Source organism: Hypomesus transpacificus, chromosome 15, assembly GCF_021917145.1.
Source record: "Hypomesus transpacificus isolate Combined female chromosome 15, fHypTra1, whole genome shotgun sequence".
Taxonomy (NCBI): domain Eukaryota; kingdom Metazoa; phylum Chordata; class Actinopteri; order Osmeriformes; family Osmeridae; genus Hypomesus; species Hypomesus transpacificus.
The window spans coordinates 175,701-197,933 of record NC_061074.1 but is presented as its reverse complement, the minus strand read 5'-3'; the positions used below and the strand labels follow the sequence as shown (position 1 = coordinate 197,933).

The 22,233-nt window shown below is 52.2% G+C and overlaps 1 protein-coding gene across 3 annotated transcripts in view; it reads left to right on the top strand.

Moving 5' to 3' along the window:
- Positions 1 to 20,092, top strand: part of sik2b (salt-inducible kinase 2b) — a 28,254-nt gene extending 8,162 nt beyond the window's left edge. For 2 of the 3 annotated variants that reach the window (XM_047036407.1, XM_047036406.1), the window contains 12 exons: positions 3,665 to 3,826; positions 7,065 to 7,189; positions 7,958 to 8,081; positions 9,524 to 9,750; positions 9,997 to 10,149; positions 10,685 to 10,843; positions 12,453 to 12,681; positions 12,794 to 13,075; positions 14,794 to 14,951; positions 15,491 to 15,604; positions 15,829 to 15,920; positions 16,146 to 20,092. In XM_047036407.1, coding sequence (XP_046892363.1) covers positions 3,665 to 3,826; positions 7,065 to 7,189; positions 7,958 to 8,081; positions 9,524 to 9,750; positions 9,997 to 10,149; positions 10,685 to 10,843; positions 12,453 to 12,681; positions 12,794 to 13,075; positions 14,794 to 14,951; positions 15,491 to 15,604; positions 15,829 to 15,920; positions 16,146 to 16,470 — 2,150 coding nt within the window. In that variant the 3' untranslated portion in view covers positions 16,471 to 20,092. The remainder of the gene's footprint in view (positions 1 to 3,664; positions 3,827 to 7,064; positions 7,190 to 7,957; positions 8,082 to 9,523; positions 9,751 to 9,996; positions 10,150 to 10,684; positions 10,844 to 12,452; positions 12,682 to 12,793; positions 13,076 to 14,793; positions 14,952 to 15,490; positions 15,605 to 15,828; positions 15,921 to 16,145) is intronic. The other variant, XM_047036408.1, reaches the window with a different exon arrangement.
- Positions 20,093 to 22,233: the final 2,141 nt, after the last annotated feature.

Genomic DNA, 22,233 nt, shown 5'->3' with positions numbered 1-22,233 from the left:
AAAACTTGTGGTTGTCCTTGTTTATGAGCTGTGTATGATAGCATGAGGGTCTGTATGGAGTGTATAAGACAAATCGCTATTTTTGCTGGCTTTAATTGCAAACAGTTTGCATTGCAGCAGCCTATAGGATCAGACATGTAAACCTGCAGCAGCCTATAGGATCAGACATGTAGACCTGCAGCAGCCTATAGGATCAGACCTGTAGACCTGCAGCAGCCTATAGGATCAGACATGTAGACCTGCAGCAGCCTATAGGATCAGACATGTAGACCTGCAGCAGCCTATAGGATCAGACCTGTAGACCTGCAGCAGCCTATAGGATCAGTCTGTCTGTTTCTCTCTCTTCCTGACTGCCTGTCTGTCTCTCTGCCTGCCTGTCTGTCTCTGCCTGACTGTCTGTCTCTGCCTGCCTGCCAGCCTGCCAGTCTGTCGCTCGGCCTGTCTATCTCTCTGCCTGTCTGTCTCTCTGCCTGTCTTCCTCTCTGCCTGCCTACCTGTCTGCCTGTATATGCCTGCCTGTCTGTCGCTCTGCCTGTCTGTCTCTCTGCCTGCCTGTCTGTCTGTCTACCTGCCTGTCTGTCTCAGCATCAGTGTCCGCTGCAGGCCCGATCAGACCTGGAAACTGGGTCAAGCTCAAATAAGGAGGAGTCACTGAGCCCCAGCAGAAGACGGGAGGGAGGGAGGGCTGAAGGAGATTTCAAATTTTGGTAGGAGGGGGGAAATGTAGGGCATGCATATTTAAGAAAGCTAAGCTGGAGAGGGATGGAGGGAGAGAGAGAAGGGAGAGGAAGCAACAGAGAGGGCTGAAGGTGGAGAGGGCAGGAACAGAACTTCATCTCTGTGGCCTGTCCTCCTCAGAGACAGGGATGACAATATTCATTGTCATGTGTGCACACACACACACGCACACAAAACCCCAGATCTGTCCATTTTATGGAGGTCTTTGTGTTGTCTACTCAGCCGGTGTACAGCGTGTGCGAGTCTTTCAGGGTGGCTTCTATAGGAATGCCTGTTTATCTGATCTCTTGTCTCGTCTGTCTTGTTAATAGCTCTGGAGGTTTTGGTGATGGGAGAGGAGGGAGGGGTGGATGGAGGTAGTGGGAGAATGAACCACAGTTACCTTACCACCTGTAATAGACATACAGTAGAATGTACCACAGTTACCGTACCACCTGTAATACACATACAGTAGAATGTACCACAGTTACCGTACCACTTGTAATAGACATACAGCAGAATGTACCACAGTTACCGTACCACCTGTAATAGACATACAGCAGAATGTACCACAGTTACCGTACCACCTGTAATAGACATACAGCAGAATGTACCACAGTTACCGTACCACCTGTAATAGACATACAGCAGAATGTACCACAGTTACCGTACCACCTGTAATAGACCTGTACCTGTAGGACTAAGTCAGCCTGGGGAGCAAACTGCATCTGCCGCCAGGCTACTGCGTGGATTCTCACCCCCCCCACACCCCTCTCCCACAATGCAACAGGGCACCCTGCTGACATTGAGTGTGTGTGTGTTTCTCTGTCATTTTGAGCTCTCTCTCCTTGTCGCTGTGCCCTTAAAGGATCTGCTTATCCAAACAGAGAGATTGCTGTGCAGGATGTTTGTGAGTGCAAGTGCGTCTGTGTGTACATTAGCCGAACAAGCAAACAGGCATCCTTGTTCCAAAGTCCAACCATCTGCTCTGCCAAGACATGGGCACCACGGGTCATGAGGCCACAGCACTGTGACGTGTGTGTCTTTGTGATGTTTCTATGAGTCTTGTCCTAAGTGAGTGTGTGTGGGTGCGTGGTGAGGGCACACGTTGAGCACAGCGGGGCTGTTGTTTCGCCCCCCCAGTCTTCAGACCGCCCTGTCACATTCCCTCACCTGCTGTGTTTTTGATTAGCGCCGCAGCATGAAGCCCTGGCTGCACTGAGGGACACGCGGACGGAATGTTTCACCTTCACTCCAATCAGCCTCTCAGAAGTTAACCATTCATCAGGTCCTCCCTTTTCTCTCGCCCTCTCTCTTTTCTTCTTTCTGTCTCTCTCCCCGCCCCCCTTGTTTCTCTTTTACTCCCCTCTCTCTCCCACACTCTCTCTTTCTCACGTTATGTCTCTCTCTCACCCCCCCCCCCACTCTCTCTTTCTCACGTTATGTCTCTCTGTCACCCCCCTCCACTCTCTCTTTCTCACGTTATGTCTCTCTGTCTCTGTCACCCCCCCCCCACTCTCTCTCTCTCTCTTTCTCACGTTATGTCTCTCTGTCACCCCCCCCCCCACTCTTTCTTTTCTCTGTTTTCCGCTCGTTGTCTCTCTCCCCCCCCCCCCCCCCCTGTCATGACTACCCGGGCATCATGAGGCTGGCATGCTGGTATAGAGCGGGTGTGATCAGGTAATCGTCACGCCTAGTGTAGTTCTGCCCTGGGGTTCTGTTTTGCTCCACTTTTGTTCAGTTTCTTGATCCCAGGCTGTTGACGTGTGCAGCAGGATAATCTGTAGATCAGTAACATGCGTGTAGAGGCCTATCTGTGCATGGCTGTGAGGAAGCAACATGATGTTCTCCTCATGGCCTCATCACGTCCTGGAACTGACGAGTTTCCCGGTAGCCAGGCGGAACTCTGTTCACTGATTGCAGGCTGTCTGAAGTGGTTCAAGTAGTTAAGATGGGTGAATTGTTTGTTGGTCTTATATAGCCGTGGTTACCGTCTCTCTCTCTCCCTTTCTTACTCTGTCTCTCTCCCATTCCCTCTACCTTCTTCTCCCCCCCCCCCCTCCGCCTGCCAGGGTGTGAAGTGGAGGTCAGCAGTGTGTCCAGCTACCTGCAGCTCTGACTGGAGGTGTGAAGCTGCCTCCTCAGAAACTAAGGAGCAGTCCCTGTCTCTGTGTCCCTGTCTGTCTGTCCCTGTCTCTTTCTATGTCCCTTTCTCTCTGTCCCTGTCTCTCTCTCTATATCCCTGTCTCTCTCTCTCTCTCTGTCCCTATCTGTCCCTCTTTCTGTCCCTGTCTGTCTCTTTGTCCCTCTTTCTGTCCCTGTCTTTCTGTGTGTCTGTCTCTCTCTGTCTCTCTTTCTCTTACCCTGTTTCTCTCTGTCTCTCCGCGTTTCTCTCTGTCCCTGACTGTCTCTACCCATGTCCCTCTCCATATGCCTCTATTACCTCTGCCTCTATTACCTCTCGTGCGTCTGTTTCCTCTGCCTGCCTCTTGACAAGACCACATGTTGTAGAGTATGTATGAGATTTTAAGGTGAAAACTTGTGTTTTTGTGTGGCACAGATTGTGTGTTGTGTTCCAGCCCAGTCTGAGTGTGGACAGAAGGATTCAGCTTGTGCATTTGTTTGGATTGACTATTTCCAGTATAAGGACCAGGATGTAATAAAGGGAACACATTTTTCCCTCTCTTCTATGAAGCTTTTATTGATATAAGCTGGGCTGTTCTTAGAAGCACCCTCAGGCTATGGTGACCAGACTCTAGAGGTGACCCCCTCACTCACTCCTCTCTCTCACACACACACACACACACACACGCACACTGCCAGATGCATACCACCTGTGTGGATGTCAAGACTGTGAAGTAATAAAGCTAACTGACACTACCTCTTTTTGTCTCCTTTCTCTTTCTGTCCCTTTCTCCTACCCCCCCTCCCCCCCTTCTCTCTCCAGACTACCTGGCCAAGCATGGTCGCCTGAGTGAGTTGGAGTCCAGGAGGAAGTTCTGGCAGATTCTGTCAGCAGTGGAATACTGTCACAACAGGAACATCGTCCACCGGGACCTGAAGGCTGAGAACCTGCTGCTAGACGGACACATGAACCTCAAGATAGCAGGTGGGTGCACTAGCACACCAGTATACGACCGAGAACATAGGAACCTCAAGATAGCAGGTGGGTGCACTAGCACACCAGTATACGACCGAGAACATAGGAACCTCGAGATAGCAGGTTGCTCCTCTGCCCCATTCCCTCATCTCCCTGAGATGGCCCACACACACTGCACTTCACTGCAACACTGCGCAACACTGCACTGCACTTCACTGCAACACTGCACTTCACTGCAACACTGCACTTCACTGCAACACTGCACTGCACTTTACTGCAACACTGCACTGCACTTCACTGCAACACTGCACTTCACTGCAACACTGGACTTCACTGCACTTCACTGCAACACTGCACTTCACTGCAACACTGCTGCAACTCATGTACCGGTGTCTGTTGTGAGGGACCCTTGGTTATCCTCATAATGAGGATGGTGATGAAGAGATTGAGGGAGAAGATGACTCTTCCTGACCCATGTTCAGTTCTCTCTCTTCATAAGATTTGTCCTGATAGGTTAGTCTGTCTGAAGTCCTGCTGACTATTGGCCAGTCAAAGAAAGGTCACTGCTGTGTGTGTGTGTGTGTCAGGGGGTGTTGCCTTTATGTTTATACTTCAAAGAGCCCCTTAAAGCCTGCGTGTGCTGACAGAGGAGGGAGGGAGGGAGGGGGGGGGGGGGAGATATGTAGAGCTTAGGCCAGTGGAGGAAATGGTATGGTGAAATGGAGGGACTGAAGTGGAGGAGAAAGAGAGGGAATGAGGGAGTACAACAAGGAGAGAGGGAGGGAGGGAGGGAGGGAGGGAGGGAGGGAGGGAGAGGGAGGGAGAGGGAGGGATGGAGGGAGGGAGGGAGAGGGAGGGAGGGAGGGAGGGAGGGAGGGAGGGAGGGAGGGAGGGGGAGGGAGGGAGGAGAGGAGAGGAGAGGAGAGGAGAGGAGAGGAGAGGAGAGGAGAGGAGAGGAGAGGAGAGGGGAGGGGAGGGAGGGAGGGGAGGGGAGGGGAGTGGAGGAGAGGAGAGGGGAGGGGAGGGGAGGGAGAGGGGAGGGGGGAGGGAGGGACTAAAGTAGAAGGGATAGCTTGAGAGGACATCATGTTCCAAGTTCCACCCAGATCTGTGTGCTCATCACACCTGCTTATCAACAACCTCCTGGTAACTGTTAGGGGTGTGTGACGTGTGTTAGTGTTACTGACACTTAACTGGATTCAACAAAAACAGATGATAGAAAGTGTTGTCTTATCCCCTGCCTGGTGCTACTATTAGGCTACAGTAGACTGCTACTGGCTTGGCTGTTTATCAGCACGCACACACACACACTACACACCCCCTGCCCTCCTCCCTCCCTCCCTCCCTGCCTGCCTGCAGTGCTGGGTGTTGACGTCAGTCACTCAGTATTCAGCACATGAAATGGGTCAACCCATGTGATAAACCTCCTCCCTCCCTCCCTCTCCTCTTCCCTCCCTTGTCCTCTCCAACTTCTCCTCTCCTCTAGTTATCTCCTCGACTCTCCCTTCTTCTCCTTCCCTTCACCTGGCTTCTCTCCTGTTTCCCCTCTCATTCTCTTGTTGTCCTCCCTGATCACCTCAGTACATCAGATAACCTGCAGAGAGAGCACTAGCCGTGCGGTGTGTTGCTACAGAGCACTCTGGCCTCCGTCCAGCTGCAGTGTCACCCCAGCTTATCTCTGGTTAGAGCTGACTCTTTCTCCGCATTCTAGAACTGCTGTGTTCTAGATCGTGCTTTGGAATCTCTCTGACCCTGCTGTGTGTGAAGTGCTGTAAAATCTAGAATCTTTCTAACCCTGCTGTGTTGTAGAAGCTAGGATGTTCCTGACCCTACTTAATGTGTTGTAGCTCTGATAATAGGCTCCACATCAGTGAGTCCGAGGCACCTTTGATCAGCTACCACGTGGCCGGTAGCCTGTCTACTGAGGGGGGCTAGCTGCACTAGAGGACAGTACTGCTGGACTGTCTCTGGTTAGCCAAGATTGTGTGTGTGTGTTTGAGAGACAGAGTGAGAGTGTGTGTGTGTGTGTGTGAGAGCAAGACTGTATGTGTTATGCGTGCACCCTCTGAGTCCTGCTGACCTCCCCCTGTTATGTAAACCAGCCCTTTTTAATCAGCATTATTTGTTTGTTTGGTAATTCATTTTTCCTTGCTTTTTATATAACATTCATGAGGTCATTTTGCAACATCAACACAAGGCGAGAGAGGAGGGGTGTGGGGGGAGTAGGGATGAGGGAGGGGGGGGGGGGGGAGTAGGGATGAGGGAGGGGGGGGGGGTATAGATGAGGGAGAGGGGGGGGGTATAGATGAGGGAGAGGGGGGGGGTACGGATGAGGGAGAGGGGACGGTCGGTTGATTCAGGGCTCTCGTGTAGTCCTCATGTCTTCATATAATGAAGCCATCCCACTGCTGAAGCTCATCCTGGTGTCAACTGGTGTCAACTGTACACCACACATACCCAGGAGACATGACATGGGTATGTGGGGGGGGGGGGGGGGGGGACGGAGAAGGAAAGAGAGGGGGAGAGAGAAGGACAGGAAGGGAAGGGAGAGAGGGTGAGAACAACTGCCCCTGCATCTTGGCCTCCTTCAGGCATGGCTGCGTCTCCAGTGGCATCTGCTAGGAGCAACACCCCCTCCCCAACACCCCCCAGCCCAGGGGGGGGCCAATCAAAACGCAGAGTCCAACCATGACTTCATCCTACCAGTCTCCTGGGAAGTGACCTCACATTACAAGCCCTGCCCCCTGTCCTCAGCGTTCAGGAATGTGGATTGCATATCGCACCGTTATACAAACCTCAGCCCAGGCTGGCCGTAACGTGCTTCTCGAACAAAGGGTTAGCTTAGCGTTAGCTTAGCGTGGCTAAGGGGGGGGGGGGGGGGGGGGGGCGGTGCAGCTGCATGCTGTGGGGTGGACATGAAGTTAGTGGCGCAGGATGTGAAGAGGAAGGTGGAGGTGCGGTCTCTCTCAAGCAGTGTGACATCAACCCTTCCTCTCCCTGCGTGGACCTGAAACGCCACATCAACCCCCTCCTGTCCCGTTTCCTCGAGTCTCGAGGCGGGACGTCTCAAATCAACTCTGTGTATTCGTGGCCCCTTTTTTTTTACACCCTGCGACGTCAGACAGGGGTTTCCAGAGCATGCCACAGAGCAGCACCTATCACCAACATACACCCCCAGAGGAGGTACAGGTGAGAAGGCGGAGGCTGTAAGACAGCATGTCTAACCCCTCCCCTGTCCTGTGTGTAGATTTTGGCTTTGGGAACTTCTTCCAGCCCGGGGAGCCTCTGTCCACGTGGTGCGGCAGCCCCCCCTACGCAGCCCCAGAGGTCTTCGAGGGCCAGCAGTACGAGGGCCCACAACTGGACATCTGGGTAGGTGGAGGGAAGGGGGGATCGATGGGAGGGAGAACTACTTGCAGGGTGATGGATGGATGGGAGGAATGGGTGGATGGAGAGTGGGAGGGATGGAGAGAGCGGTTGATATGGATCGAGGGAGCGAGGAAGGGAGGGATGGAGGGAAGACGTGTGTGTGGGAGGGGATTAAATCCTGGTAGGTTGAAGGGTGGATAGAGGAATAGGGGGAGGTGGAGAGAAAGAAAGAAACAATATATATTAGAAACCAATCAGGCTGTGGGCGATATTTAAGATGGTTCACATGTGTGAACCCTGTCCCTAATGGAGTGTCAACCAATCATTGACCAGCCGGTCACCTGTGGTAGCCTGGGGTTAATGTAGGACAGTCAGGGTCGTAAAGTAGACAGCCTTTGCTCCTGTGCTAGATACCTCCAAGATCTTAAGGGATATCCCGGGGGGGGGGGGGGAGATGTCTGCCATGTTTCCAGCCCTGCTCCTTGTGGACCAGGACCTCGTATCTTACAGGCTGCTGTCTGAGTCTTTTCTAGGGTCAGGATCACCTGAGGTCTGGTCTTTCTCCAGGATTAAGGGCCTAGAACCTGGACTATCTTCAGGGTCGGGGCCTAAGGCTTTATCTCTACGGTTAGGGCCTAGATTCTGGGAGATCTACATACCTCTGTCCTACAGTAGATCTATGTAATCAATCTGGCTTTGTGATGTAGTGATTGTTCCCAGGCTCCTCCAGTAACCCGTATGTGGTGTGGTGTGTGTGTGTTCCCTCTGCAGAGCATGGGCGTGGTCCTGTATGTGCTGGTGTGCGGTGCCCTGCCCTTTGACGGGCCCACGCTGCCCGTGCTGCGCCAACGGGTCCTGGAAGGAAGGTTCCGGATCCCCTACTTCATGACTGAAGGTGAGAGAGAGAGAGGAGGGGGGAGGAGGGGAAGAATGGACTGAGAGGAGGAGGGAGGAGGGGAAGAATTGACTGAGAGGAGGGGAGGAGGAAAGGGAAAGAAGGAGAGAGGAGGGGTTGAATCTGTTTTTGCTGTGAGAGTGAGTCAGTGAAAACGTCGTCTTGAGAGGAAGAGGGAGCTGGAGATGGGCTCCAGAACTCCAGCTAGAGCCACTTTACGTAACCTGGGGCAGAGCCAACACATTCTGCTCTCAGCAAGTCAGCTATCCAACCAACCAACCAGCCAGCCTGCTATCCAGCCAGTCAGCTATTCAGCTATTCAGCTATCCAGCCAGTCAGTCAGCTATTCAGCTATCCAACCAACCAACTATTCAACCAGTCAGCCTGCTATCCAGCCAGTCAGTCAGCTATTCAGCTATCCAACCAACCAGCTATTCAACCAGTCAGCTAACCAGTTTTTTTGCCAGCTAGTCAGCTAATCTAGGCTGGTGTTTTGCAGGTCTGCAGCCCTGGTTTTCTCAGCAGACGCTGGGCCACGTAGGGGTCAACAGGCTTTGTTCAGGACCTTGAAACAATTCAGTCATGTAGAGAATGTAACAAACACCGTATTTTAGACCCCCTAACACTAGCTCATTCCTCCCCCCTTTTCTGTCCAGTCCAACCCTGGCCCCCTGAGTCACCCCCCTTCTCCCCATTTCCCCCTCTCACCCCCCAATCCAGCACAGCTTTGATTCAGTAGAGGAACACACTGTGCAGTTTTCTTCCAGAAGGGATCTCCTCTCTTCCTGTTCGCCCCACTCAGGCTCAAATATACAGCACGCACGTACACAGACATATACAGTACAGCAGTACTCCCCCATCTGTTCAAGAGGGATTTGGTGTCGAGCTGCTCAGATAAGGCGTGCGCGTATACGTTCCCTCTACAATGTCCTTTATTAGCTGTACATCTGACTGATGAGTCATTAGTCATTAGCTTGTTGCCTGACTGACTGGTAAACAACCATCCGGCCGCCTGACTTGCTGTATGGCAGTACACATGTCACATGTGGGAGGAGGGGGGTTGCTATGGTTAGTGGAGGTTAATTAGATCCTGAGGTGGCGAGCTCCACAGACGCAAGACAGCCTGACAGGCAGGGGGCAGTAATCCTGTTAACATCCAGCTGTGGATGACGTCAACCTGCCCAGGCAGCTAACCAGAAAAGAATGGGCCGCTCACCCTGAAATAATGGGGGGGGGGGGGGTGAGGGAAGGGGGGGGGGGGGGGGGGGGGGGGGGAGAGATTAGTAGGGGAAGAGCTTGAGCGGAAGAGAGAGAAATGGACACGGAAGGAGAGATTTTTTTCAAACACAGCCTGGCACAATGTGGTGAAACATTATCCAAAACATTTTGGAACATTGTGTTCCTTTTTAACTCTCTCCCTCTCTCTCCACCCCCCCACCCAGACTGTGAGCACCTGATCCGGAGGATGCTGGTTCTGGACCCGTCCAAGCGGCTGTCCGTGGCCCAGATCAAGGAGCACAAGTGGATGGCTCTGGACGTGCCCGTGCAGCGGCCCGTGCTGTACCAGAGGCCCGTGCCAGCGGAGGGCGACGTGGGCGTGGGCGAGTACAGCGAGCAGGTTCTCCGGCTCATGCACAGCCTGGGCATCGACCAGCACAAGACCGTGGAGGTGGGGACCCAAACTTCAAACAGATCTGAACTCCACTTTTATTTACCACAACATTTATTTATTTATGATGAACTTTATCGATTCTGATTTTTTTCTGACCGTTATTGATGCTAAAATAGGACAGGGGGGTATCAGAATGTGAAGCCGGCGCTAAGGAACTAGACGGCTATTTGAATTCACTTTTGAAAGAACTTTATTGAGAGAGGTGACTGTTCCGTGTCTCTCCCCTCCTTCTCCACCCCCCAGTCTCTCCAGAACAAGAGTTATAACCACTTTGCAGCCATCTACTACCTGCTGGTGGAGCGACTGAAGGCTCATCGCTGCAGCTTCCCCGTGGAGCAGCGCCTTGACGCTCGCCAACGCAGACCCAGCACCATTGCCGAGCAGACCGTTGCCAAGGTAACCGCCGCGCTCATTGCCACGGCGGGCCGAGACGCCTTAATGAAAGCCGGTCGCACCTGCGCCATCAAACGGCACGGCGCTCAGTCACCTGCCTCTCTTCCTCCTCCTCGCTCACTCACTCACACCTCGTTCTTCCGTTTGTCTTTGTCTCTGTGTCCCTTCATCCTTTCTTCCGCTGGTCTTGTTCTCCCCCTCTCCCCTTTCTCTCACCCTGATTTGCATCCCTCGTTCTTTCTGTAATCCTCCTTGTTCTTTCTGTCCCACTCCTTGGCTCCCGTCCTCTCCTTTCACCTGCCTCCGGTTCTCTCTCCTTCTCCCTCCACTTCACCCTCCCTTCATCCTCACTTCCTCTTGTCTCTCCGGTCCTACCTCGCCGCCTGTCTCGAATCTGTTCATCTGCCTCGCCCTCTCTCTCATGCTCGCTCTCTCTCTCCTACTCTCTCTTTCTCATTTCTCTCACCATCTTCCTGTCCTTCCTGTCTTTTTCCCGACTTCCTCTCCTAAATGATCTTAATCCTCTCCCCCCCCCCAGTCCACCAGTGGGTCTGGCCAGGTGGGCCTGCTCTCCCAGGGGGTTCGGCTGCTGCGCTCCCCTGCCCTCCCTCCAGCCTCGTCCGAGGCCTTCTCCTTCCCTCAGTCCTCATGTCCTCCAGAGCATAGCCTCATGGTGGAGGACGTGGCTACGCCTAAAGTAAGTCCCTCACACACACACACACACACACACACATGTACGCACACAGGAACACATGCATGCACTGACAGGTAGTCTTCTGCACACACATGAACTCAGACACCCATGCTGTACCTGCCAAACGGATTTCCAGGGAAGCTAGGTTGATTTATCTTGGTGGGGAGAGGGGGGGGGGGGGGGGGGTGTTAACATGAACATTGTGTAAAGAGAGACTGATAGTGAGAGACTCGAGGGGAGAGATTGGGAGGGAGAGAGGGGGAGAGAGAGGGGGAGAGAGAGGGGTAGAGAGAGGGGTAGAGAGAGGGGTAGAGAGAGGGGGAGAGAGAGGGGGAGAGAGAGGGGTGGAGAGAGGTACAGAGAGAGGGGGAGAGAGAGGGGGAGAGAGAGAGGGGGGGAGAGAGGTACAGAGAGGGGGAGAGAGAGGGGGGGAGAGAGGTACAGAGAGGGGGAGAGAGAGAGGGGGAGAGAGAGGGGGGGGAGAGAGAGATGTGGGGAACAAACGTCTGTCATGTCAGATGTGAGCCGTGCTGGGTGACAGGGGAGCGGCTGAGAGGGTTATGTAAGCAGATAGGGCAGCTGTGCTGCGACACACACACACACACACAAGCCAGTTTCCTGGGAGTGCGTGTACAGGCTTATATCAGAGTGCGCTACTGTCGCTGCTCCCTGCAGCTTATAGACACTTTCATAACAGAACGTCTCTTTCATAAGCAGAGGATGACCAGCAGACAACAGCAGGCCGGCCCTCACCCTCATCCACCAGGAAACACACCCTCTGCCCACACTGGCTGGGGATGTGTGGGAGCTGGAGTGTGTGTGTTTGAGAGAGAGAGAGATAAAGAGAGAGAGAGAGAGAGAGAGGGGGAGAGAGAGAGAGAGAGAGAGAGAGAGATAAAGAGAGAGAGAGAGAGAGGGGGAGAGGGAGAGAGAGAGAGAGGGGAGGGAGGGGGCGTTGCGTAACAGTCCTGTGATGAGTGTGGTGAGCCAGAGGAGCGAGAGGTCGGAGAGAGGCCCACCAGCCCCTGCATCCTCTCCTCCTCTCGGCCTCTTCTCTCTTTTCCTTTTGTTCCACTCTCTCTTCCTTTCTTCTCTCTCTTGACCTCCCCTGTCCCCTTGTCCCCCCTGTCCCCCCCTCCCCCCTGTCTCCCCTCCCCCTTCCAGTGTTGGGTAACTGCATTCCTAACCCAGCACGGTTCAGGAAGCTGGGCTAGGGAAGTCGACAAGACAGAACTGCCCTCTCTGGTTACCCCGGCAACTCATCCACATGATCCATGTTAGCTAGACGTGTGTATGTGTTTGTGTCTGTGAGTGTGTGTAGGACTTTGGGCCAAAGCACACTTCCTGGCCCTGCATTCCAGACTATAGCCCCGTCTCCACTCACACACACTCACACACACGCTCACACACACACACACACACACACTCACACACACACACCCCACTCCCCAGCCAGTGTGTGAGTGTGGAGGGAGAGGGAGGGAGAGGTGGTAGATGCTGTGTTGAGAGATATCCTCAGGCCTCATGTCTGCTCCACAACAACGCCACCGCTGTGGTCAACCCCCCCGACGACACCACTGACTGGAGGCGTGTGTGTGTTTGCACCCACCAGGTGAACGGCTGTCTGCTGGACCCCCTGCCCCCCACCGTGCTCCGCAAGTCGTCCACCTCGTCTCCCTCCAACATGATGGAGACGTCGATAGACGAGGGCATCGAGACGGAGGAGCCCGACGCCGAGGACGACCCCGCCCACCTCCTCTCAGCCTATGAGACGGCTCGCTTCGGCCAGCGCAGGCACACCCTGTCTGAGGTCACTAACCAGCCTGGGGCTGGCAACCAGGGTAGGGGGACACACACTTGCAAACACACACACAAACAGGCACATACAATCACACACAGACAATGACACAGACACATATGCATATGGTTGCTAATATGTCTTGCCTCCCTCAGGGAAGTTATTCAGCCTGTGCCACAACCCCTCCCTGGGCAGTGTGGATTCAGAGTATGACATGGGCTCCATGCACAGTGACCTGAGCCTGCTGGAGGACCCCCCGTCCCTCAGCGAGGTGGTACTGCCCAGCCCCGCCCCTCACATGACCACGCCCTTCCTCAGCGCGCGGCCGCCCAATCCTGGCATGCAGGCGCTCAGCTCGCCCCGTAGGGATGCACACAACCGCTCACCAGTCAGCTTCAGGGAGGGCCGGCGGGCGTCCGACACTTCCCTCACCCAAGGTAGGCCCCGCCCTGCTGTGTCTGCCCCCCCCTGCTCTGTCTGCCCCGCCCTGCTGTGTCTGCCCCGCCCTGATCTGTCTGCCCTGCTCTGTCTGCCCCGCCCTGATCTGTCTGCCCTGCTCTGTCTGCCCCGCCCTGCTGTGTCTGCCCCCCCCTGCTCTGTCTGCCCCCCCCTGCTCTGTCTGCCCCGCCCTGCTGTGTCTGCCCCGCCCTGCTGTGTCTGCCCCGCCCTGATCTGTCTGCCCTGCTCTGTCTGCCCCGCCCTGATCTGTCTGCCCTGATCTGTCTGCCCTGCTCTGTCTGCCCCGCCCTGCTGTGTCTGCCCCGCCCTGCTCTGTCTGCCCCGCCCTGCTGTGTCTTTATTCTGCTCTCCCATTCTCTCTGTTCTTCTCTTCTTTTTTTTACCTTCTGTATCTCTTCCACTTTCCCAACCTTTTTTCCATCTTATTTCTCTCTCTCCATCTATCTCCCTATGTTCTCCCGGTCTTTTGCCCCTGTATGGTGGTTGAAGGTTATTCATGTGGTGAGTCACACAGCTCTGTGGAGATGCAGCTCAGCCCAGAGAGCTCCAAATATCACCTCCCTCCCTCCCTCTCTACCTTACGTCCTCCTTCCCAACTCCCTTCCCTCTCTTCCTCTCCGTCCCTCTCTCCCCCTACATACAAGTCACAATGGCACAGCTGCTTCTTCTTTCTCCGTCTCTCTGTTCTAATCTTCGTCTTCCTCCTCCTCTTCTCTCTCTGTCTTTCTCTCTCCCTCCCTTTCTCATCTGCCTCTTCTGTCTTTCTCCCTGCATCTCTCATCTCCCTCGTTTCTCCCTCCCTAAAGCCCTAAAGAGGCTGCTGTGTTGGCTGCCTGTGACGTCAGGGAATCGTCTGCACACGCTCACACACGCTCAAACTCTCTTTCTGTGTGTCACACACACACAGCTCTGCTCCCCATATCACCCTCTGTTCATGATGAGTCAGGTCTGCAGGTTTACAGTCAACATCAGAGGTGCAGAGGACAAGCTTGCAGACACTCATACACACACACACACACTCTCATACACACACACTCACTTTAATAACCATGATTGTGTCTGATTCACACACACTGGCTTCTGACGTGAACAAGAACACTCACGCTCGCTTTCTCTTTCCCTCACACACACACACACACACCTATTCTGACGTCTGTGCACAGTCACAAACTCCAAACACGCACACAAAACACACAGGCACTCGACATACACCCACACTGTCATTGACGTAGGTTGCCAGTCATGGCTGTTTTGCTGGCTGGGGGGGTGTGATGTGACACTGAATGCTGCCAGGGTTAATGAGGTGGTGGGGACTCTGACTGACTGGGTACATCCACAGTCTTGTACACTCGTCACAATAAGGAAACGTCCTTCCAAACATGCGGGTTGAGTCAACGGGACACCGTGTGGTTGTCAGAAATAAAAGCCCTGAACTTGGCCCTTCTGCCACGGAGACTCAGAAAACAGTTCATCGCTTTTAGGATGTCATCTCTTTAGTCTCTGTTGGGTTCGTTTATGTAATCAATCGTAAAAACTGTATAAAATACGGTGCTGCTTCTTCAATGCAGTGTTCCAATGTTATTCTGTTTTAGATTGTATGAATTGGAAAGGGGAGAAGAACAGTTTCAATGAAAGCTGCTGAGTGATGTAGAAGTGGAAACCCTGACTGTGTGTGCGTGTGTGTGCGTGTGCGCAGGTCCGGGCCTGGTGGCGTTCCGTCAGCACCTTCAGAACCTGGCCCGGACCAAGGGCATCCTGGAGCTGAACAAGCAGCTGTACGAGCAGATGGACTCAGGAGACGGCGCTGGCATGGACCTCCTCAACACACACCAACACCTGCAGCACTTCTTAGAGGTAGGACACACACACAGGCACAAACACTCACACATCCGTCACTGCAGTCCCTCAACACACACACCAACACACACACACACTCACACACACACACACACTCACTCTCTTACACGGACACACACACACGCTCTCACACACACACAAACAAAACCCATCTACATTTCCTCCTCCAGGAGGTCAGCCCTCACCCAGTAACACCCCAGAGGTCGTCCGTCCGGGGGAGAGAGCAGCTTATGTAAGCCCAGCAGGGGCAGCCAACTGTGGCTTGTTTACTGTCCGTCGGGCCTGGGCCCTGGTCCTAGTCCCTGGGTTCGGGGGCAGGGGAGAGAATGCTGCCATTGTTGTGGTCAGACTGGTCGTGCAGAGTCCGGTCCCCACTGTCAGCCAATCAGCAGCCCAGAAGTCTGGCTGATGGAACTCTTGAAATTCAAGAGGCAGCTAGCCATGTGATTCCTGCTCCAGACTAACTGGATGAGTTTGGGATGTGTGTTGTATGTAGAGGCTATATAACGTGTGTGTGTGTGTGTGTGTGCGCGCAGAGTGAGGCGGCTACACAGCAGGACCATGTGGGGCTGTTCCAGGGAGGAGGCCACCCCCCCCTGCTGTCACGCAGACAGAGTCTGGAGACACAGTACCTCACACACAGGCTACAGGTACACACACACACTCAGCTGCAGGTACACACACACACACAAGCTAGACGTACTACACAGTATTACGAACTTGCTAATAGGACAGTTTGTTTTGTGTCGCGTCATGCAGACAGAGCGTTGTCTCCCTGGCACGTCCACCAAATGTTTTCAGCCTCCATGTTTGTAAACATCTGCTGGTTGTTTATGAGAGGCGGAGTAACCCCTCCCCCCCCTCCCTGTGTCAGAAGGCCAGCGTCCTGGCCAACAGTCCCGCCAGCTGTCAGCTCTTCTGCAAGGAGACGCCCCGCAGTCTGGAGCAGCAGCTGCAGGAGCACAGGTGAGTCAAAACAGGTGCACCTGTGTCACATCCTGTGCTGTATCCGATAGATACTGAGAAGTAGCTGTGTGCCGTACACTTGTACAGATAGGCTACTGATATATATGTATATATATATTATACATACCATTGTATACGGTATGGTATGCTGTAGTGCTGGTTTGTGCCTTGAGTCATTGTAGTACACAGCTTGTTCAAGTGCATGACCTCTGCCCCCTCCCCCAGGCTGCATCAGAAGAGGATGTTCCTCCAGCAGCAGCAGCCTCAGGGGATGGGCCTCCAGACCTACTTCAACCAGATGCAGATTGTGGAGGGCGGCACGTACTCCCCCGGCCCCCCCCATGGCCCATCAGGACCCCTCCGCGCCCCCCTCCCAGCAGGGGGTCATGTCCGCAGGCCACCCCCAGGGCCTCGTCCCCTTGATGGAGCCTGGGGAGGGCTTGGTGTACGACCCCTACCTGGTGGGGCACTACCCTTCTCACCTGTCCTCGGGCCCCCTGCTGTCCCACCCCCCCCAGGAGGGCTTGCTGTACGGCTACCCCAGCTGTGAGCCGGTCCTGGGCCCCCCCTCCGCCGAGGCACTTTACCCAGAGCAGTATGAGTACCCTCTGGACCCCGGGCAGCCTCTCCCCTCTGCCCAGGGAGAGGCCCCTCAGCCTGGGTACGGGGGCCTGGCTGGCCTGCCTGAGATCCAGGGCTCCCTGCTGGACAGCGAGATGATGGAGACGGTGGACTCCACGCACGGCTTTGTCATGGTCAACTGAGCCAGCGGGACCGAGGCAGGAGACAGACGGCAGTATTATCCTGACAACCTACGCAGCATTAAGTCTCTGGAGAGGGAGAGGAGGAGGGGGAGGGGGAGGGAGGAGTCATTGTCAAGGTTACAGGGAAGGAAAAGTGTTTTTTTTTTTGTTTTTTTTCTTATTTGTTAATGCTTACTCTTTAGTTGTATCGAGTGACACCTGAGAATCCTTTCTACCAAAACCCTCCCTAGCCTACCTCCCTACGTACCCCTCCACCCTCACCCGCGCCTGGGCCCCGCGGCGTCCAGGACCAGGCTGGCTGGCATGGACGTTGCCTGGGGCAGCTGATGTCTGTGAGGCTCTTTGGGGACTTTGGACCGCTCGGCATCTTGACTGCAGCTGCGTGAAGCAGCAGCCGTGAAGAGCTGCAGCCCTTGAAGCTGCAGCCGAGCGCACGGCCTGTTGTCTGGGCGTGTGGACTGTGTGTGGACAGGACGAGTTAGCATAAGCACAATGGCAACAGCTATGCTTTTTGTATTGATATAGGCAAAGGAAGAAAAGAAAAAACACAACTCTCTGGACTTTGTAAAAGAGAGAAACACGAACAAGTGACAATGTTATGATTACGCGCTTAACAAGTGCAGTGTTAGTAGTCAATATATATTTTTGTGGCAATATTGAAGCAATACTATTAATTCCATGAGGGATTGTGGGAGGTTGTCAGCGCCTCTTCACCCGAATAACCAACTCTGATTGGATAGCCGGTTCTAAGGCAGAGGACTCTGATTGGCCTGGACTCATCAGTCAATGGTAATGCACAGTGACATCCATGAAGGCGATGATGTAATTAGGAGATATTCCACTCTGTGTACCTGCAGCGTAAATCCCATGTGGAGAGCAGGGTGGAGCCAGTCAGCTTGCCATGACTGCTAGGCCCCTTCCTCCCCGTCCTCCATCCTCATTGATGGCAATAGCACCGTCTGCTGGGTCTGAGCTGGAGGCTTGGCCACCGGCAGGAGGATCATCCACATTAGCTAGTCAGCCACATCAGAAGGGATGTGTCAAGCCAACCTTTTAGATAATTGTCACTAGTTAGCAAATCACAACAGTGTGGGAAGTCGGCAATTGCATCTTTACTAATCGGTTTGAAGCAACTAGTAGCTGAGGCTGAATGATAATGGCATGATGCTGACAGTTTTAAGCTGTCTGGATGCATACATCTAGAGATAGGCATGCAGTACATTGGGTGGTTTGGGGTTGGTTTTAGGGCGTGTGCACGACATTGAATAGTAAAAAGAAAAAAAGAAAAAAAAGTTCCCCAATTTCCAATAATATGTACATATTGTATTGTGTTTTGCTCAGTGTGGACACTAGTGGTTCATCTCCTGGTAGCATCCTTGCCTCCAATGTTGTGTGAACTCTAAACTCAATGGTGTTGATGAGAAGTCGTTTGATCCCAGTGAAGCCGAGTGTCTCTCTCTCTCTCTGCGCTGCGCTGGGCCGTCACGCCCAGCTGGCACACCCGGCCCTGGACCCTGATTGGTGGATGGAGACGCTGGCTCACCAGGGCCCCCCTACAGCAGGCCACGTGGAAGGGATGTCACACACACAGCACTTGGGCCAACTTTGAATCTACTTGAAGCGCAAAGGTCTTTTGTCACAAACATACACACACACACACATCTAGGTAAAATAATGGAACAGCCTGAAATGTAGCAGGAGAGAGTCTAGACCAAAGTAGATCTAGTGGTTCAGGTAACCAGGAAGAGTCAGGGACAAGGGGCCAGAGACCATAGTTGGTCATGGTCGCCAAAGCAAGACCAGGCAGGAGTGTGGTTGTGGTCATCCACACAGACGACCACTCTACTGGAACGGCTGCAGGCGGTGAATACTGGAGCACTTTTGACTTGGAGGTGAAAAGATGAAGTGAGAGAAGGGAGGATGAGGATGAGAAAGGATGAGTTTATCCAAGGCTGTGAATAATCTCAGAATGCTTCCTTCATCCCTTCCCTGGGCTAGTCTCTGGTCCTAGTCTCTGGTCCTAGTGGCTGGTCCTAGTGGCTGGTCCTAGTGGCTGGTCCTAGTGTCTGGTCCTAGTGTCTGGTCCTAGTGGCTGGTCCTAGTGTCTGGTCCTAGTGTCTGGTCCTAGTGTCTGGTCCTAGTGTCTGGTCCTAGTGGCTGGTCCTAGTGTCTGGTCCTAGTGTCTGGTCCTAGTGGCTGGTCCTAGTGTCTGGTCCTAGTGTCTGGTCCTAGTGTCTGGTCCTAGTGGCTGGTCCTAGTGGCTGGTCCTAGTGGCTGGTCCTAGTGGCTGGTCCTAGTGTCTGGTCCTAGTGTCTGGTCCTAGTGTCTGGTCCTAGTCTCTGGTCCTAGTGGCTGGTCCTAGTGGCTGGTCCTAGTGTCTGGTCCTAGTGTCTGGTCCTAGTGTCTGGTCCTAGTGGCTGGTCCTAGTGTCTGGTCCTAGTGTCTGGTCCTAGTGTCTGGTCCTAGTGTCTGGTCCTAGTGTCTGGTCCTAGTGGCTGGTCCTAGTGTCTGGTCCTAGTGTCTGGTCCTAGTGTCTGGTCAGTGTTGGAGTGGAAGCATATGCTCCTCTACACTGATGCAAATTCAGACTCGCTCGATGAGAGGGTGAGAAGGAGGAAGAATGCATTCTGGGACTATTGAAGGAGGCCCTAGATGGCTTGTTTTTTTCATTCAACTTGATAAGAAAATGGTCTCATCTTTCTCCCCCAACCCCCCCCCCCCCCCCCCCCCACACACACACACACACACAGAAGGTTCTTTCAAAGAAAGATCTGATTCATTAACACTTAATGGTTGAGGGAGAGAAGGAAAACTAGAGACAGACTTTAACTGGTTGTTTATTGTGCTTTGTACAAATTAAGGGGTTAGAGAAATCTTGAGTGCTCCTCAAGACTCAACGAATATAGTGTTGAGCATGGTAGTGTTCGGTGTGCCTTTTTACTTTTTTCTGGTCTAAATTAAGAGTTGAATAGAAGCTGTTATTTCTGGTCGGATTCCCTTCTGTTTTCCCTACAGTAACTGCCTCCAGAGGTAACAGTGTCATGTTTTACCAAGGTACAAAACCAAAGTTTCCTCAGAAGTCCTCTAGTACCCTTCCCCACCATGTAAGGAGATGGGAGCTCTGTTGGCTTCTCTGTTGTGCTTTTCTGTTCTTTGGTCAATCAGTATATGCCATTTAAAAGTATTATAGCAATATCTCAGAGTACTAGTTGAAGACTTATGTGGTGAAGAAACGTACAGTACTAGTGGACGTGTTTCAGTATCATAATTGCACCTCCTGCTGATGGGGAAGAAGAAAAAAAAAACAGACTAGAGGAAAATAAATCCAGTTTTATATTTTACCTTCTCATTGATGTTGACCACACATAAGCTAACTTGCTGTTGAGATTAAAAACAAGGTTTATTGAACAAAATGTTGTCCTAGTGTTTTTTGTGTGTAGATTAGAAAAAGCTACCAAAATACAACCAAAATATTTTTGACCAGGCATCCAGAGTGTGAATTATACAATGATAATCGCTCAAGCTGAAGCGAATGAAGTCAGCTTCTTCTCCAGGGTGTAAAGTAATATTTACAATAACAGGTAAAAACGATATATAAATGTGTATATATAATCTTAGTCTTAATTAGGGGAGTGAAGCCTCCCCATCATTCGAACCCTGATATAACCCCTTTAATCATTTCATCCAAAACACACATGCTAACCCATTTGGTCATTTACCCCAAAACACACAAAAACCCCTTTGGTCATTTTGTCCAAAACACACATACTGACACACATCCCTGATGGCTCAGTGGATAAGCATGTGTACCATGAATATTAAGGGTCTTGGGTGCAAATCCCATGGAAGGCTGCAATGGTTTTTCTTTGCAGAAATAGTATTTTTAATGCCCTCACACTTAACCTTAAGGATTTCAACAAGTTAATGTATGCTTGTGTCCTTGATGGCTCAGTGAAAGTTAAAGGTCTGGGTGCTAATCCAATGGAAGGCTGCTGTAGTCTGCCCTTAAAGAATTAGAAAGTCTTACATAAAAAAAAAATATATATTTAAAATGTCCACACAACTTAAAAACATATTTTCATCATTTTCCTGTTCCATTTCAAGCATGATGGGAATCAAGGATGATGGGACTGGGGAGCTTGCACAGTGGAGTCCTGGAATGTCGGAGGCCCTGCTGTGTGTTGGAAGGCCCCACTGCAGTCCAGGACTGATGTGAACTGGGGCACTTGTGTGTCGGAGGCCTTGCTGTATACCAGCCTTGAGCTGGGATTCGATATCATGCTGCTGTGTCTGACCGGCCTACCTGCATGGCTCGCATGCTAATCCATTGTGCCACCGGGGCCCCACTTCCCCCTACCTGGAATAGTGACACGTATTTTTTAAAACACCACTAGTTAAACACATACTATCATATTTTACATGACAGCAAGAAGCAGCGGGAACATTACATAGAGTCCGCCAGACATATTCGAACCCAGATGAGTTGTGACCTGAGACAGCTTACATGCTTATCAACTACGCTACCAGGGACGTGTTTCAGTTTCCTTCAGAATTCAAATAGATCTTTATGAAAAGCCCATGACCAAGGTTCAACAGCACCTTGGGGGATATGAACCTCCAACCTGTTACTGCTCAGTCGTACACACTAACCACTGAGCTATCTCTTCCACCACAAAGGAGGATGTGGAAAGTTACACTTGCTCATAATTAGTTACTCATTTATGAAACACACCTGACAATTGTTGGTCTTGATTGTTAATCGGATCACATGACCAGTACCACCTTTCCAGATGAATGAGATCTAATGCAACAATCCACAGGATAGAAACAGTTAACAGATCTAGCTCTAACATTGAGTATATGGGGAAACACATGCTCCAACCTAACTGCATGTTTTAGATCTATAAGTGCTTTACCAAATGGATGGGCCCCAGTGTCAAGCCAAACAGTTTTGAAAGCACCAACAGAACTAAAACGAGCAGTCTGTTTTGAGTCTCAATGTTTGGTCATTTCATCCAAAACACACAAGGTAACCACTTTGGTAATTTACCCCAAAACACGCACCCTAAGGCATCCATTTACCATGTTTGTCAAGGTAACCTAACTGGCATATCTACTTGATACTCAGCTTTAGATTTAGATTCAGCTGTTAGACTCAACTACCCAGCATCTCATTAGATAGGTAGTAGCAACCTGGCCTATGCCCCCTCTAATTATGCGGTAGAAGCGGTGCCTGCGTGGGCGTGGGGTAATGATCTGGAAGGGTGGTGAATCACAGCGGATTTATCAAAATAGTTGTCATGCGAGTGCTTGATATCCATTCATGGAGTCACGACAGGCCGTCCATTAGATACCTAATTTAGCCGTAGTACAGTCAAACAATCGGTGGTTGAGTTGGAGAACGATTTCAGTATTTACAAACACGTAAATTGATGTTTTTAAGTGGCATTAGATAGACCTAATGCATTAGTGTGTAAGACAGGGCAGGGCTGATTACGTGGGCACGTCGGCATACAGCAAGTTCGCTGGTATGACTTGATAAACCCGAT